This window comes from Pinus tabuliformis, chromosome 1_2, assembly GCF_031772625.1.
Source record: "Pinus tabuliformis cultivar Carrire ecotype Pingquan chromosome 1_2, CPIR1, whole genome shotgun sequence".
In the NCBI taxonomy this organism is placed as follows: Eukaryota; Viridiplantae; Streptophyta; class Pinopsida; order Pinales; family Pinaceae; genus Pinus; species Pinus tabuliformis.
Window position 1 is genome coordinate 302,469,957 of NC_142298.1, and position 19,003 is coordinate 302,488,959.

A 19,003-nucleotide genomic window follows, 5' to 3' on the forward strand; every position below is an offset into this window, starting at 1 on the left:
GTTGTATCCCTTAATGACTCACATAAATGGGAGGCCCATTATATGGATGCTAAATCCGCCTTCTTGCATGGTGATTTGCAAGAAGAAATTTACATGGAACAACCTCCTAACTATGTTCAGAATGATTACAAACTTGTTTGTCCCCAAAGGAAAACTCTCTATGTAATTGAGCAAGTGCCTAAAGCTTGGTATGCTAAAATGGATAACTTTCTTTTTTACATCAACTTTTCTAGGTACCATTCTCATCAAAATGTCTATATAAAGAAAGTAGGTAACCATCTCATAATACTTATTCTTTTTGTTGATGTTCTTATTATGACTAGTACTGACTCTAAATTTTTAAATCATGTGAGATCCAACCCCAATCAAATATTTCAAATAATAGACTTAGGTTATTTGCATTATTTCCTTGGCTTACAAGTATTACAAACCAAGAAAATAATTTCCCATTCACAATGTAAGTATGTATGTGATCTTCTTAGCTACTTCCACATGGAAGATTGTAAACCAACCCCTTCTCCATTTTAGTCTAGAGTCAAACTTGTTGCCAACTACACCACATTTGAAGTATATGCCACCTTGTATTGTTAATTACTTTGTAGCCTTTTATATTTGACTCTTACCCATCCTAATATTTCCTTTATTGTTGGTATTGTTGCCTAGTATATGTGAACACCTCATAAAAGCCAATTAGAAAAAAATAAAAAGGATACATTGATATATTCAAGGTATAGTTCAGTTTGGGGATACATTATAATTCAAGGGGCACTGCTTTGTTGATTGGTTTCATCGGTTCCAATTCGGTTTGAGACCTTAATGATAAAAAATCTACTGTAGTTATGCTTTTAGTCTTGATTCCAGACATGTAAATTGGACAAGTAACAAACAACAAGGTGTTGCTCTTTCTTCAGTAGAAGTTGAGTATCGAGTAGTATTGAATGCAAGTCAAGAAGCCTTGTAGCTTTGACAAATCCTTTCGAAGTTTGGATTCCAGTGGCAACATTTGACCTCACTCTAGTGTGACAATCAAAGTGCCATTAAGCTTGCTAACCAATTCGACATCAACAAAGCACACACATTGAGCTTCACATACATTTCAACAAAAAGCTTATTCAATATGACATTCTCAAAGTGCTCTTTTGCCCTGCAAATAACAGATAATTAATTTGTACACATTTTCACAAAGCCTCTTACAAAATTAGAGTTGTTTGGAATTCAATATATGTTAGGAGTTTAGGAAGTTGTCATAAGGTGGGATAGGCCCTAATGCCCCTTTCCTTCTCCTCTTATGTCACCTTTGTAAGTCTTTCAATCTCATCCCAAGTTGTTCTTCATGGAGATGCTAGGATATATAAACACCAAAGAGTTAGTTAAGATCAACTTAGTCTAATGTATATTTCGACAAAATGTGTTTCCTTAGTATACATTCATATGCACTTGTAGTTATGTAATCCAATAGTCATAATATGTTCTAGACATAAAATGATTAAACTACTCACATTCTCCTCAATACCAATGACTACATTATTCTATGACCTCATCTTTAAGTAAAACCTACACCTAAAAATTTAGGTATCAACCTTACTTACTTTATAAGATTGTTATCCAAGATTTTTAGATTTAAGTAAGCAACCTTTCCCTTAGGTGAAACCACCACCACATGAAATCTTCAACTTAAACATTGATATTTCCACTAAACCTTCACCTAGGTGATTTGCAACAAATCATATAAGGAAACATTCTAACGTATTGACGTGATGTATCAGCCTGTTTTACATCAAAATTGTCAACTTACGTTACAAAATTTCTAGCAAGCCACGTGGAGAGTGAGAAAATGGGAAGAGCAAGCAATGTTGATGAAGAATAAGGACAGGGCAGAATGGCTTAATAGAGGGAGAGAAATTAGTGAAAAAAGAAGGGAGGGGAAAAGAAAATGGCAACAGCATCGTCGTCACCATCACCATGCAGAGTGGAGGAGGAGAATTTAGGTAGCAGCAGCAGGACAAGGAGCAGAAGGAACAAGAGCAGCGGCAGCACCACCACCATCAACCGTGGAGATGACGAACAAGTTGGCGGGCAGCTGATAGGTATGTTTGTTTTGCTGATGTGGACGACACCACATATCTGTCTCTCTCATGCCGTCGCCTGTTCAGACCGTCCCGTTCTCTTGTACATTTTTCTTCAGCATTTTACCACCTTTTATAATATATTAAATGAAACAGAATTCATCTGTCTGGGGAAGGGCTTTAGACAACTGAGGAGCCGTAAAACCTCTATACTATTCAGCAGCTCCCGTTTTCGCCGGTAAAAACCCACGGATTTACCGGCGCATGACATAATTCTGCGTTTTCACTTGCCGTGGGTGGGTTACTCTGTAGTTTTACTTTATTGTTTGTTCGGATTCGATCGCGAGACATCAGCCCCAGCCCCTGCACCCCCTAAAAAAATTGACGAGAAAAACGCCAAATTCTCAGAGACCAAACCTTTTCCGCCCTGCCAAAGGCGGTTTCTTCCCGTCATTCCCCCGAGGGTAGGTGGTTTTGGCTTCCGATTTAAAGGGGCAGCAGCGATGGTGGTTTTGAAGATGGCGGATTTGCAGCTCTGCCAAACCTCCCGAGCGCCGGAGAGCCATTCTACTTCTTCGATGATAATTCCAAGGCACGAGAACATAAATTCCTGTTTAGCTCTTGCGGTAGTCGAAGAATTTGAGCCAGTGGAGGCGAGCCAGAGTGGCGAGGGGTGGCCGTACGCACCGGAGGGGTGGCCAAAGCCCGGAGACAAATGGATTTGGAAAGTCGGTAGGCGGAAGCATGCCAAAGGCTACTGGCAGGACAGGAGCCTGCTTCTGCCCAAGCGCTTGCAGAAAGGAAGGAGAAAGATCTGGTTTTGGAGTAAGAAGAGCATCGAGGAGTATGTTAGGAATGAGTTCCCGGGGACTGATCTGGACAGTTTCTTCGGCTCCTTTCAGTGGAGGGTTCCCTGTTCTATTGATACTCCGACCCCTACTCGAGGTAACAAACACATTATTTTTGGTACATTATTTCGATTTTATCAAGTCGGCAAATTTGGCTTGCTCTTACGCCGCACTTCATTAAAAAACCCTTTGTTAGCGTTTGTTGTTTCGGAAAGGCTAACGATTGTGGTGTGTTTTTCACTTATTTGTTACCGGCCTATTGCAGTCTGTCAGGAGATGGACTGAAATGAGGGGTTTTCCTTTGGTTTAACCTGACATCTTGTGGGGATTTGATTGCACCCATGACTACCGAAATCACAAGAGACATGTTACACAATGCTGCCAAAATTTGCTCCTATAAAAACCTTTTTGTAGCTACGGGGATTCATTTTGTTTCTAGGTCGGATACAATCCATTAACTTGTTTCTGAATTACCAATTTGTCAAGATTCTTGGGTTGAATCTGAATTTGGCATCGTTGAGTCACCTTTAAGAAAGAAATTCAACATATTTCCTATTTTTTTTTCTAAATCAAGGTCCCTTCATGGGGTTGCAGGGGCATTAGAAGTCAATGTCCATTTTGTACACTGATTGCCCTGTCAACTATGCCACATAGTATCTGAAACATCTCTATACCAAGGATAACATTTAGGAAATCGGTTGATTAGATCTAGTGTATGCAATATGCAGGAAACGAGATATGCACACAGTCTGCACGGACTTTAGTTATTTATGACAAGGTTATATCAACAACGAGCATTAAAAATGCTCTGCTTTTTTGTATTGTTAATGGATTTGGTGCTGATATGTGCACATGTGTAACATCAAATGACAATATTCACACAAGATTATTCATTAGGCATAGGTAGGAGTGCAATTAGTAGATGGAGAACATTTTATGTATAGGTAGGTGAGGCATCATATTTGATTAAGACTCCCATTATAGTTTTACAATCAAGCCATATCGATGTAGGTGGGATATACAAAGTACAATATTATACATCTTTAACCAAGTCAACTATGACCGAGTCTCATCAAGGAATTCTTATGTTAGACAACCACTTTTTGATGAGCTAGTCCATTGTAGGTTAGTTCCATTAAAAACTAGGGATTGATTTTGTTCCCAACCTCCATTTTTATCACAATTTGAATTAATAATATATGTGAAATTGCAAAGGAATGAGACAATCTAATTTGAGAAAGGTATGTGGTTTGTGCTTATGTAAATCTGAAAAATAAATTCCATTAAAACACTTGCTAAATTTGTTAGGAAAAAAGAAGAAAATATAGTAAGTTAGTACTTCTATCCCTAACGAAGATATCCTTTAGAGCTTTAGAATCGTAGCCCCAAGGGAGAGAAGTAACCCTCTAGAGTGGTAGGCCATATGTTGAGAGGAGAGTTGGGTCATGGTGTTGGAGGAACTCTTGATGGAGCTTTTATATTCAAAATTAGAACTTCAAAACTAAGTGTAGACCAGTTAGTGAACACCTTCAATGGCCACTAGAGTCGTTGAGGAGTGTAGAGCAATTGGTGAACATTATCAATGGCCAAAAGTCCATATTGCTAGTTGAGGAGGTCTAAGCTTGTTGCTATCGATTTGATCTAATTAGAAAAGTGGGATAAGACAAAGTATGCGAAGAAACTTAAAAGAGATATGGATTTGTATGCCTTTTCTTCGATTTGCCAATATGTGGCAGTGTTTTTGACATTATTGTCTACCTACTTATTCATGATATCTCACATTTATTGTTCAATTTTCTTGAATACTTGTTTTGCTTCATCTATTTTGTTGACATTGTTGATATTTCATAAGATCTTCTAAATTGATAATTACTTCTTATGATTTCTTTAGTTACTCTTATTTTGCATTTATATTCATCATAAAGCAATTACATAGGAGATCTCAATAGTAGAAACTAAATGGCATCATAAAGAGATAGCCAAACAAGAACACAAACATTTACCCTGGGAAAACCCACATCGGCGAAAAAACTAACAACCTTTACCTTAGAGAAATTGTTCAGTTCAACAAGAGACACACCTAGATCTTCTAGTCAATCACAAGGTCAAACTAACCAACAAAGTAGACTTGGTCAAACTTGGTCCAACTCCCTCCTAGTCAAGTCAAACATCTGCCCAAGAGACTCGGTCTGGTTTGCTCTGCTAGGGCTGAATTTCGATCTTTTGCACCCAAAAATCTAGGTCCTGCGGCTCTGTTATGCCTCAGAAGTTCAGTGCTTTCTGTCACATGTTCGAGGTTACAGTTGGAGATTAGATCCACACGTGCGAGGGCTAATGGAGAGAGAGAGAGAGAGAGCTCAATCTTCCTTTGGTCAACTTCGGCCTTCCTTGTCTTCTTTTTTGCTTGATGAATAGAAAGATGCTTGCTTGTGAGATCTGAATTGTGTCTAAATGATGGAGGACGAGTGTCTTTATATAGTCTTCTGACTGGATGAATGGGTGCCTCTTTGACTGGGCCGACTTGGCTTGTTTGGAGCTAAAAATTTAATTTTCAAAATTCAAATTTTCTCTTTTGAAAAGGACATGAAGAACATGCCTTAAAATTTCTATTTTGACAATTGCATGAAGAACATGCTTTATATTATCATTATAAATACATCAAGGGCTAAAAATATTAATTATGAAAACCAACCATAGCTACAAAATTCAACACTCCCTCTTAGCTAGGGAGGTATTCATAATGACTTTTTAAATGTTCTCATGTTGACAAATTTCTCTAAGAAAAGGTTACAACAATTCATCATTATCATCAACATCATCAACATCATCCAATTACCATAATCCTAGTCAATAACTGTGATACATGTTAAATCATCAACATCATCAAGTTACCATAATTCTGGTTGGTACCTCTGACCTATGGTGTATCCTCACCACAATCCTTGTTGGTACTCCTGACACATGGTACATCATTAGCATCAACAAGTCACTGTGATTCTAGTCGGCACCTTTGACCCATGGTATAATGACTAGTCCTGGTTCATCGTTATCCTGGTCAATCTCTTCAACTCGTGGTGAAACTCCAAAGGCCACACTCTACTTGAGTAATTATAGGCCTGATGCTAAATGGGCTCACTCAACATATTTGGAGAGTACACTGAGCTTGATGTTGAAAGGCACCCACACAATTGAGTGATTCTAGGCCTCAGGGACCATTCTTTCTAATTTTGGTCAACTTACTTCACACAAGAAGAATGACTGTCCTCTGTTGGACCATTCTCCCGAATCTCGGTCAACATACTTGACACAGGGAGAATCTCTGTCCATGATGCTATCAACACTCTGGACCATTTTCCCTAATCCTGGTCAACCTGACCTAGGGAGAATGGTTGTCCTTGCTACTGCAATTTCATCACTCCCTCTTGCTGAGAGAGACATGCATAATCACTCCAAGCTTTTCCTCAAAGAATACAGACTTCATCTTGGGACAGAGGTTTTGTCAAAAATCTGCGTGATTGTAGAATAGTACTGGAGCCATACTTCTTCCTTTTGTACGATGTCTCGGTACTAGATCTCACTGTGCTTTGACCTGTCATCATCGTTGTAACCTGCACCAAATCAAGACAATCCTGCAAGTAGCCTTTGAAGCCATATTGCTTCTCAACTTGCCAACCAAGTGCAATATACTTGACCTCTGCAACACTGAGTGCGACCAATGTCTGCTCATCCAAGAAATCACAATGGAGCCCAAACTGAAGCAACATCTTGATGAACTATTTTTGTCTTCTGCGCTCTACCCAATCAAAATATTTTTGATGAACTCTTTGTCTTTTGCACTCTACCCAATCAAAATCTGTGAATTTCTACAACTGTACTTCACTGTTTGAGACATATCTCAAACCATAACCGGCTATGCCGTAACCATTTGTACCATGCTAGTACTTCAACACATGTTGAGCTTCATACCTTGGCTCAACCATACGCTGATCGACTACTTTTTGGTTCCCCTAATTGGGTGCTCTTTCTGAAACAACTTCTGCTGTGGAAATCCAGGTTTCTCCCTCTGCCACTGCTACTTTTTGGCATATCGACTATCTACCTTGACAATGTCAATGACAGTCCATCATCTCGAACTTAGAGGTCAACTTCCTTTGAATCTAAAACAAGGCTCTCTGACTGCTCCCTCTTGTTACAGAAACATTTCTTTCTGCCACAGCTGTTCCCTCCAACACATGAGTCCTACTTCCGTCAGAGAAAAATCATATATGATCAACCTTGATCCATCAATCCAAAAATACCAAGCCCAACATGTTTGCTTGTGATTGTACAAATCCTTCTTCAATCATGAGACTTCTTCTCATGTACCTCAAAGCCCTGAGGTAGCTCTATGTACACTTCTTCCTCCTTAATTACTCCATTGAGAAATCTCTGCATCCACCTGGTGCAATTTTCAAAGCAATGATAATAGTTCTAATAGAAGTGTACCTCACAATTGGAGCAAATGTTCTTCTCCCTCTTTCTGGGAGAACCTTCTATTCTCAACTCTTGCTTTGTACTTGTCTATGTTGCCATTTGCTGCACGCTAGATCTTGTAGATCCATTTGGAAGTCACCATTGACTTCTCTTCGACACAATCAAGGTATACTTCAAACTTGTTGATTTGCCTGCTCCCTCTGAGCTTGGATCTCATCTAGTACAATATCTCTCAACACAAATCACTGATTCTGGGAAAGTCCTTTTGTCACAAGCTTTGTGTCGTTCTTCCTCTACTTCCACCCACTGCCAAAGCGTTGGTAGCTGTTCACTATGTACCTGCCATCCTCACTAGGAGGCCAAATAAGAACAATTACAACGAAGCAAAGGATACAAAGACAAGAGACTAACTAATAGTAAAACAACAATAATAATCAAGGAAGAGAGAGATATAAAGTACATATCTTTTGAAAATTATAGGAAATGCCAGCCCCTCTTGATCTAAGCCTTCTTGTATTCATCTTTATCAACCTTGTCCTCATCATGTCATTCCTTCCTTGCATGAGCTAGGGTTTCTTCTTTCAACGGAAACATTAATCCAGATCTAGGGTTTTATCTATTTAAGACTTTTAATCTTCTAGGGTAAACCCTAGTTTTTCATTTTACTCCTCTTGCAAGTCCAACAAACTTTGTAATGCCCATATCCAAATGCCCAAAAAGCATAGAGTCTCCATGCTTCAACACATAATCAAGGATATTCCATCTTGATATTAGACTAAGTAGATTTGTCTAGATTAGAGATCTTCTAATGAGATGTCTTGATCAAGAGAGAAATATGAAAAAACCATGATATACTTGGATACTGCTTCAACTTTTATAGCAATGATATTCTCACAAATCCGTTAAACATCAATTTTGACTTTTTCCAGCTCAAGAGCTTATCTTTCATCATAGCAGTAGTAATAATAAGGACACATTAAGTTCTGTAGATCACTCATCTTTCTTGAGAGTACTTTTGTCTCCAAACTTGAAGGACTCAACCTTTTCTTCATTATAATCTTGTTCCATCACGATGTGCTCTCTTCAAGTATATATATCTTAATGACAGTGATCTTTTTCTTATTTCAAAATTTGATTGTCTAAAGAATAGTCCACTACTAGGCATCCATATTTCATGCAATATAAGTAATACCTTATCATCAGTAAATGGCATGCATCTTCCAGGGCCGCAAGATCATGACAACAATACAATGCAACATCTTCAAGAAATAACATAGGTTTGTTCAAAATTTAATATTGTGTATGGACCACATATTTCCCTTATCTAGCTTTGATTTGCTTTGAGCAACAATCCGAACTGTCATAACTTCTTGAAATATCAATGTGACATTCATGCTATAGATTAGTAGTGTATCTCATTAATAAACTTGTAAGGTGAAGGAACTCCTTCCTAATTACCATTATTGAATTCTTCAAGGATCCCTTTTGTTGAAGAATAATGTAGCTATGGTCGGCATTTTTCATTGCAAAAACATGAAGAAGAAATTAATTTGTTGTCTCCTACAAGTCGGCTTCAAGAGGTCTGTATGTCGGCCCCATTCGGGCTAATTAGCCCACACATGACTCATATATGTATATATGTGCTCGTTGGCTCTCATTTGATCATCACAACAAAACAAGTTCGGTCTAATGCTTCAAAGCTTATCCACACGTGCGAAGATCAGAAAAAGGATCCATTTTGGCTACGTTGTCTACCTCTTTCAAGGCTCATTGACTACAATTGACTTAGGCAAGTTTTTGGCATCAAATTGACTTTAGTTTTGTTCATTTTGGAGACCGAAAACTTCAAAAGCACCTTGCTTTTCGCTAACTGCAACTTCGCTCTTTTGGTGTGACGTTGACCAAGGGTTTTGGGCTGAGTTTTTGTGACAGTTCATTGAGTTCTCTGTGGTGGCTTAAGGACTTTATTTCTGCCTCTTGTTACAATAATCACAGGACCGAACTTCGGCCTAGTTGTGAAGTCTAGTACAACTGATTTGAAGTTGACTCCCTCCCTACATTGATAGACTTTGATTGGTGTTCCTCATTGAAGAATAATTTGATTTTATTGGAACATTTTTTGATGGACAAAATCTCTCTCTCGTATCTCATAAGGAAAAAATTTTGGGCTTTCCCCTTGTGGGTTTTTCCTGCTGAAGAATCTAGGGCAAATAGGATTAGTAAGATTCTTCTAGACTTGATAACAATTTGTGAAGTGCTGTTACAATTTATCTTAGCTTGATCTTCTTCTTATTATTAGAGAGTGTGTTTATTTCATCAAATTGCTACCAAAAATAAAGAGACAAGAACACAAGATGTTGGCATTCTGCCAGGGCCAAAACCTCTCCCTCTTGGAGAGGAAAACCCGCACGAAATTCTTCTTATGGAGATTCAATTGACGAACACCAAGACCATAACCCTTGACCTACTAGGCCACTCCAAGACCAAGTCACCAATCCTCTTCTTGCTGTTGAGATCATCATCAACACTGCTGCTTCACTGAATTCATCATTCATGCACCTTCACTGAGATATTCATCACAATAATGAGACCATAACTGTTGCACCATATCTCCATCTTCTTTTAGATTATTACTACACTTTTCTCTGAGATCATCATTATGTAGATGAGGCTTCCATACTGAGACATCTATGTGAATGCTTCACCGAGGTATTCATTATTATCCTCCATACTTGTTCGAGATTCTGATGTGTCCGAGATGGCATAGTGAGATCATAATTATGTTGAGACTTGTCCGAGTATACCAAGATTGTGAGCATGATGACCCTCAGAGAAGACAATAATACTGTGCCTACGAGCTTAACCAAAATACAGTCATCTTGTACCTTGTCCGAGATACTGTCTTCACTGGGCTATCCGAGATTTTCTGTCTTACTGTGCTATCCGAAGTCCTGTACCATACCTCCGAAAACTTCAGAGATGTCCGAGATTTTCTGTGTCTTTTGCGGATACCCCAGCTGGGTATATATAGTGGTTATGTCTCCAGTTTGAGCCGACTTATCTAGGTGAACTGACATGTCATCCTTTAGTTATTTAATATATTTTTGCAAGCTGACATGATGTCTTTTCATCGCTTTGTTTGCAGGCTTCTTCTTTGAAGGATGGTGCTTGTCTTGGAGGGCTGCTTGACACTAGGTTGACTCATGTTCATTACATAAATGCTCAAGAAGAGCTCTTCAATATAATTTTGACTCTTTGACTTTCCTAGACCTATAGAATGAGCAAGAAACTCATTCATATAATTTATAAAAATAATAATTGTTTTTCTTGTCAAGTACAAAGATCAAAATGACATTGACAAATACTGAACCTAGTTACCCTTTTCTTCAACATTTCCTTGGCTGTGAGCCTAATCTTGGTGTCTCTTTTTTATTGTCTACTGTGATCTCTATTTTCTGCTCTTGTTGAAGATTTGAATGGTTGAAGTTTTTCATGTATAGCTACTTGTTGATTAAAGTATAAAGAAGGAACTGGTTGCATCAATAGTAGTTATCAATTGTGAAAAACTATTCTAGTCCTAGTTACACTAGAATTTCAACATGGTTTCAGAGCTTTGGTGAAGGAAAAGAGCAGAGAGATCATCTTGAAGAGCACTTGAAGAACATTTTGAAATTTGAAGAGCATTTGAAAGGTTTTTGGGTTCTGTCCTCTATTGTGACCAACAATCTTCATCATGAATTCTTCCTTCATGAAGACTGAAAGCAAGCTTGAAGGAGCCACTAACTACAGGGCTTGGAAGGCAAGGGTTGAGATCATTCTTGAAAGGAACAAAGTCTTGGGAATTGTCACAAGTAAAGTTACTGAACCATCTGATCAAACAGGAAAAGATAAGTATCATGAAGATGATATTTTGGCAAGAAGCATTTTATTGGGTTCTGTTAGGGATCATTTGATTCCCTATATTGCTGAACATGAGACTGCTAAGGTTGTGTATGATGATATCATTGGGTTGTATACTATTAATAATGTGAATCAATCCATCAATCTAAGAGGTCAGCTTTGTAATATCAAGATGACAGAGAATGACACAATGACATCATATTTTGTCAAGATATCTCGAATTAGAGACTAACTCAAAGCCAATGATGAAGAAGTATCTGATAAGGAATTGGTAGCTGTTGCTTTGGGTGGTCTCCCTAGATCTCTGGACTCTTTTGCATCAGGTATTAGCGCAAGAGAGAACGCTCCAACCTTTGACAAGCTATGGGCAACATGCACTCAAGAAGAGTCAAGACTCTATTCTAGAGGAGACATTGAAGATCCAAGTATCGAAGCATTTGCAGCTCATGTGGAGGGAAATAAGAAGAAGAAACCAAATTTTGGGAAATTCCAAAGAAGTGTTGGTAAAAGACGAGGTCCAAGATCTCCTTCAAGCAAGGATTCTACCTCTCACAAAAGACCTCCCCCTCCCTCTCCAGATAGAAGAGATAGAAGAGATAGAAGATACAATAGAGATAGAAGAGATAAAAATGATCTAACAAATGTTCAATGCTTTCTCAATGTCCTCAAAAAAATCGAAGAGATGACTATGAAAGGGATGATGATTGTAAAAGAAGAAGAAGACATCATGCATTTGCTGCTGATCTAAATGAGCCATCATCAAAGAGGAGGCATAGGAGAAATGATTCTGAATCTGAACACTCATTTATTTGTGCTCTTACAGGTTCCATTGAAAATCATGATGAAATTTGGCTTGTGGACAGTGGTGCTTCTAGGCACATGATTGGAAACCGTGATCATCTATCTGAATTACTTGAAAATAAGTTCACTCAAAAGGTCGAGCTTGGAGACAATGGAAAATATGAAGTCAAGGGCATTGGTACGTCATCCTTCCAATTGGAATCCAGAGGTAATGTATCCATTAACAATATTTTATATGTTCCTGGTTTAAAGAAGAATTTGTTGTCCATATCATCTCTTGAAGACAAAGGATATAGAGTTGCTTTTGTTGATGGACAAGTCTTAGTATGGAAGAAAAATGCATCCTTTGAATCTGCTAAAGTCATTGGGGTACGAATTGGAGGACTATATTGTCTCCTTGGTCGTTCATTCCAAGCTCTTCTTCACAATACTACAAAACTTAGTGAGATTTGGCATAGAAGGTATGCTCATATGCACTACAAAGCTTTGGGAAGATTGAAAGATTTTGTTAAAGGAGTACCTGAACTTAAGACAGATCATGATGGAGTATGCAAAGGATGTGCCCTTGGGAAAAATGTTAAAGGAAGATGCACTAGCAGTGATAGTAGATCCAAAGGAATATTGGATCTTATACATTCTGATGTCTGTGGGCCCATGCCTAATAAAACCTTGGGTGGATGCTTGTACTATGTATCTTTCATTGATGACTATTCTCACAAAACATGGATATATCTTTTAAAGACCAAGGATCAAGTATTTGAGAAGTTTCGTGAATTCAAAGCATAGGTTGAAAATGCTACAGGAAGAAGAATCAAGACTCTAAGGTCTGACAATGGTGGGGAGTATGTATCAAATGAATTGATTGATTTCTACAGGGATGCTGGAATTAAGAGGGAGCTGATAGTTCCCTACTACCCTGAACAAAATGGAATTGTAGAGAGAAAGAATAGAACTATAATGGGATGTCAAAGCCATGCTTCATGATCAATAATTTCCGATGTTTCTTTGAAGAGTGTTAATTTTTCATCAATTGTTCTATGTTGCAACTATTACTTCAACAATATCCAATAGCATCCAATTTAACAATTTCTACTTCAATTTAATCAATAGTAGATAGAACAATTATTCAAATGCACAATGAAAGACAACCAAGAGACAAGAGACACAATATTTGGTCAATGACCAGGGAAAAACCCCACAAGGGGGAAAACCCTTTGCAAATCTTCTTCTATTAGATTGTCTTCAAATGTTTAGCAAAGAGAGTACAACATCCAAGAGTCAAAGTCAAACTTTGACTAGCCAATATCCAAAACCAATATCCAATATCCAGTCAAGTCAAAATGTCATGCTATTTGTCAAATTAGAGACAAGAGAGAGAGTAAACAAAAGTCAATTGTAATTTTGTCCAAGTCAACATTAGTCAACAACAATGAAGTCAGCCCTAACCAGTCCACAAAGTCAACAGTCAACCTTCCAAAAGAGCTCGGTTAAGGCAACAATAAATGTAGCCTCGAATACTGGTCAAAGTTAGCCCAAAATAGTCCCAAAACAACTAGTCAAACTCAATCAAAGTTTGCACTTTTCTCTACGGTCAAACCTGTGGTCAACCTTGAAGTCAACACCAGTCAAAGTGCTCAGATTGCCTTAGTTTGTGTGCCCAAAAACTTGGCCTGCCCAAATAGAAATTCTCCAAGAGAAATCATAGTCAAAGATGGTCAAAACACCCTTGGTCAATGCAAAGTCAATTTTGGTCCTCTCAAAAAGAGGAATTCAATGCAATGGTTGGAATTTGTCATTGAGCTGCCAAATTAACACTCCCTCTTAGCTTGGGAGAAATTCCAACCGAATCATGTGATCATCATATGTATCTCGTCATCATGTCATGTACATCCCTGCTCATCTCTGCTTATCCTGCTCATTTCATGCTGACGTTCTCGAATCTAAAGAAGAAGAATTGCTACAGGGGAGCTCCAACTACCACATTGTCTCTATCACCATCTAGGAGACCTTGGTACCACTCGGAATCATCATCGTCATCGAGGAGCCCAGGTTACCACCCAGAACCAAAGACAATGGGCGAGACCAACCTACCCCAATGCGTAGGGATCACACTCTATCCCAAAGTCTCTGACAATAGGTGAGATCAACTTATCGGAGGTAAGGATCACACTCTACCCTATTGTCCCTGATCATCCATCTTAACCCTAAAGAGTTAGATGGTAGAACACTTGCATCCACCAACTTGGGCGAGATCCACCTATTGCAAGGGGTAGGGATCACACTCTATCCCAAGTCCCTCAACCCATTGGCCAAATGGGAGAGGTTATCCCACAGAGTGGGTAGGATGCCAACTGGGGCATACTCTGACTAGGGGAGAACCCAAGTCTCAACATCCCACCGGTCAGAGGTCTCTTATACCTAGGAGCCCTATAGCTCCATCACCTAGGAGCTCAACCAGGGGGGAAGAGCAATGCTCAGTGTTCTTGATCAACCCAGATCCTTATTTGAACAGGGCATCTCAACCAGTCCAAGTTGCTCTCTAAAGACCAAGAACTTCCATTTCGGCAAAGCCTTGGTGAGGATATCGACTATCTTCTCATCTCTCGAAATGTGGAGGAGTCACACGGCTCCTCTTTGCACCATGTCTCGGATGTAATGATATCTGATCTCTATATGCTTGGACTTGTCGTGGAACACAAGATTCTCTGACAAACAAATCCCACCCTTGTTGTCGCAATAGATGACTGTCGTGTCCAAAACCTGCTCGAATAGCTCTTCAAAGAGCTTCCTCAACCAAACAACTTCACAACTTTCCAGGATGGCTACAATATACTCGGCCTTGGTAGTGCTAAGGGCTACGAATTTCTGCGTCATGCTCATACATGATATCATGGTGGATCCCAGACTAAAACAACATCTGGAAGTACTCTTCCTGTTGACAACACTGCCAGCCCAATCTGCATCTGTATATCCATGTAGTCTAACATCTCCAACGACATATCTCAATCCAAGGTTAATAGTCCCATGTAGATATCTCAATACATGCTTGGCAATGACCCAATGTACATGGTGAGGCTTGGTCATAAACTAGCTCAAAGTGTTAACTATAAAGCATATATCGAGGCGAGTGTTCACGAGGAACATTAGAGCACCAACCAATTGTTTATACTCAAAAGGGTTTGCTAGGTTCGGTCCGACAACCTCTCCACATAGCTTCTTGAAATTCATCTCCATAGGTGTAGGCAAGGGCACACACTCAACCATGCCAAATCTTTCCAACAAATTTACAACATATTTTCCTTGTGAAAGGAAATCCCACGAAATAGTGCATCAAACCAAGGTCTTTCATCTCGAATTCAGAAGCAACTCCCTCTTACATTCTAGAATGAGAGGGTTTGCACCAAGCACGAGGAGCTTGCTTCAATCTATAGAGATCTTTCTTCAATTGACATACATGGGTCTTCCTGTCATGAACTTGAAATCTTGGAGGTTGTTCAACATATACTTCTTCTTGAAGCAAAACATGTAAGAATGCAGTCTTCACATCCATTTAGTGAAGAGTCCATCCCTGATTGGTAGCGAGGGCTACTATCGAATGAATGGTTGTATAGTGGGCCACAGGAGCAAATATGTCATCATAATCTTCTCCCTCTTTTTAGGAGAATCCATGGGATACAAACCTTGCCTTGTATTTTTCGATGCTTCCATCAGCCCCATGCGTGATTTTGAAGAGCCATTTCGAAGTCGCCACTGATTTCCCTTGTGGTCTCGGCACAAGATCGCATACGTCTTTCTTCATGATTGACTCGTATTCTTCAGCCATAACATCCTTTCGACTTGTTCTTTCACGACTTCTTCAAAGGTATGCGACTCAACTTGAATCATATTGCTCATAGCTACAACATATGCTTGGTACTTGCATGACTTCTTGCTTTCCTGAAAGTTCCATGAGCAACAACGTGTTTCTCAGCATCTTGTAGTGTGTCCTCGCAGGGGGATCACATGGAGGAGGATTGTTAAATTTGGACAACTAGGTCCAAACTCCATGTTCTGATGCTCAGATTAAGAGGCTAATATTTTTGTTGGATTCCTCTTTCTGAGAGGTGTAAAATCCATATAAAAATAGTCTTAATCCGATGAGCAGAACTTATATTGTGAATTTATTATTCTTAATAAATTATATGTGCAAGGTCAGCCAGTTTTGTAATGTAGGCTCACATGCCCAACAGATGTGTCACACACCCCTCATTGATGGATATATATACAGGAAAAGTTGGAGAGAATTTCATCACAACTCAACTCACATCTTCCTCTCTCATCTTAGAGAGTACGCTACCTGGAGGACGAATTTCAGCCACACGTGGGAAGGACGAAGAGGACAGACCGTACGGATTTTCTGCTGCTAGGGTTTCTGCTGCTAGGGTTTCGCAGAAAGTTTGACCAGCGTTGACTTTGGTCAACGCTTGGTCCAATCAAGCTGAAAATTGGTGGAAAGTTCGATTTTTGAAGGCCGTACTATCTGGCACAAAAATCGAGGTCAAAGGGTTGACCGTTTTGCTGCTGCGTTGACTTTTAGCTTGCTGCCCATGCGTTGACTTTTCAGGACAGCGTTGACTTTTTGTAGAATTGACTTGGGTTGACTCATCTACTAGTTGGAGGGATCTTGTGACACATCTGGGCTGGCTGACCAAAGGAGACTTTGCTGGTTGAAGCATCCTGTTGACCGCCGAAACGAACACACACATTTTTCCTGTTTCTGATTTGTCTTCTGTAAGATCTGCTTATATGTTCTATCTGCATTTTGCTTAACTACTTGTATGATTGCTGTGAGAAAAGTGAAATTGCTCTTAGCATAGAACATCTACAAAACTTTACATGGAATCAGAGCTGAGGTGAAGACAAACTCTATCTATAGCAATCATCATCGAAGGAAATGGATTCCACTAAGCTTGAATTCAGGGAGAATGACAAGCTGACTGGAAGTGATGACTTCCATGCCTGGAAGATGTTATTAGATCTCAAATTGGAAGATCATGATCTCCTAGATCATGTGACAGGGAAGATTCAAGAACCCCCATCAAATGCCTCTGCTGCTGTTAGATCCAAGTATAAGAAGGGAGAAATCAGAGCAAAGCTGCTGATCAGGGAATCCATAAATAAGAGTCTGGTTGCCTACATATCTGAACTAGGCACATCCAAGGAGATGTATGACAAGCTGATACTTATGTTCCGAGTAAACAATGTGAACCAAGTACTATTCCTCAAGAACAAGTTGAAGAATATGAAGAAGGGCCGAGACGAGTCTATTCAAACTTTCTTTATGAAGTTGACCGAAACCAGGAACAATCTGCTAGCTATTGGGGAGACAATAGCTGATCGTGAGATGGTTCTCACCGCACTTGGAGGACTTTCATATGAATGGCAAGTATTCACAACTACCATTCTCAACAATAATACCATCCCTAACTTTGATGAGCTTCTGTCTAGATGTATGCAAGAAGAAACAAGGATGAAGGAATTTGATAATGAAAGAAATGCTGCCTATGTTGCTCATTCCCGAAAGAAGAACTCTGGTGGTTCTAAGGACAAAGGAAGGACTAAGACTCAAGAGAAGAAGGGTAAATGTTTTACCTGCCATAGGACTGGACACTATGCTAGAGAATGCCCCTTCAAGAAGAATTCTCCCGATAGTGACGACAACAACAACAACCGAAGGAATGGGAATCGAAGAAATGACAAATCCAAAGGAAAGAGGAAGGCTCACTTTGAAGGAAACAATCCACCTTCTAAAAGGACCAGAAATACCAGGTATGAGGAGTCTAATGTTGTTGATAAAAGAAATGAGTATATTCTAATATCTGCTCTCTCAGCTGCATCTCCGCCCGACACTATGGATGTCTGGCTAATCGATAGTGGTGCCTCAAGACACATCACCGGATTCAAGGAAGCACTTTCTGACATGGTTGAAAGGGATACTAATCTAGAAATTATCCTTGGGGATAATGCCTCTTATCCTGTGAAAGGGACCGGGACTGTGACCCTCCACTTGTCTCAAGGACAAGTCCTCCGTCTACAAGATGTACTCTATGTACCCAAATTGAAGAAGAACCTTGTGTCTGTATCTGCCATGGAAGACAAAGGATTCAATGTAACTTTCTCTGATGGAAAGGTACTCATGTGGAAGAAGAGCTTCAAGGAAGCTATCTCAATTGGTTTTAGAGTTGGTACACTCTACCATGTTGGAGGGAGTCCGTTGGGAGCTATGACTTGTGATACTATCTGTCAAACCGAACTATGGCACCGAAGATTTGGACACCTTCATTACAAGGCTCTTCCCGAAGCAAGGAAGGTGGTAACAGGGATGCCTGATTTTGGAAATAATCATGAAGGTGTATGTAAGGGCTGTGCTGAAGGAAAACATACAAGGGGACCTTTCCCCTCAAGTGTCACAAAGACATCTGAGATATTGCAACTGGTCCATTCTGATCTTTCCGGTATGTTGCCTGTAACATCCCTGGGGGGATATTCTTATTATATGACATTTACTGATGACTTCTCTCGCAAAACCTGGATATACTTCTTGAAGAAGAAGGATGAGGCTTTCATGTGGTTCCGTACCTTCAAAGCCTTGGTGGAAAATATGACCGGAAAGAAGATCAAAATTTTGAGGACTGACAATGGCACTGAATATGAGTCAAATGAGTTCAAAGACTTTTGCAGAGAAGCTGGCATTAAGAGGGAGTCTACCACTGCATATACTCCCGAGCAGAATGGTGTTGCTGAACGCAAGAATAGGACTATTGTGGAAGTTGCCCGTGCCATGCTATGTGACCAGGGTCTACCAAAGTTTCTGTGGGGAGAAGCTGCAAATACTGCTGTGTACATTCAAAACCAATGCCCTCATTCCGCTTTGGA

The 19,003-nt window shown here is 39.6% G+C and overlaps 1 protein-coding gene across 3 annotated transcripts in view; it reads left to right on the forward strand.

Moving 5' to 3' along the window:
• Positions 1 to 1,918: 1,918 nt before the first annotated feature.
• Positions 1,919 to 19,003, forward strand: part of LOC149205551 (uncharacterized) — a 207,444-nt gene continuing 190,359 nt past the window's right edge. Inside the window, exon 1 of one of the 3 annotated variants that reach the window (XM_089395106.1) lies at positions 1,919 to 2,087. In XM_089395106.1, coding sequence (XP_089251232.1) covers positions 1,934 to 2,087 — 154 coding nt within the window. In that variant the 5' untranslated portion in view covers positions 1,919 to 1,933. Of the gene's footprint in view, positions 2,088 to 2,218; positions 3,012 to 19,003 lie in introns of those variants that run through there. The other 2 variants (XM_089395104.1, XM_089395105.1) reach the window with 2 other exon arrangements.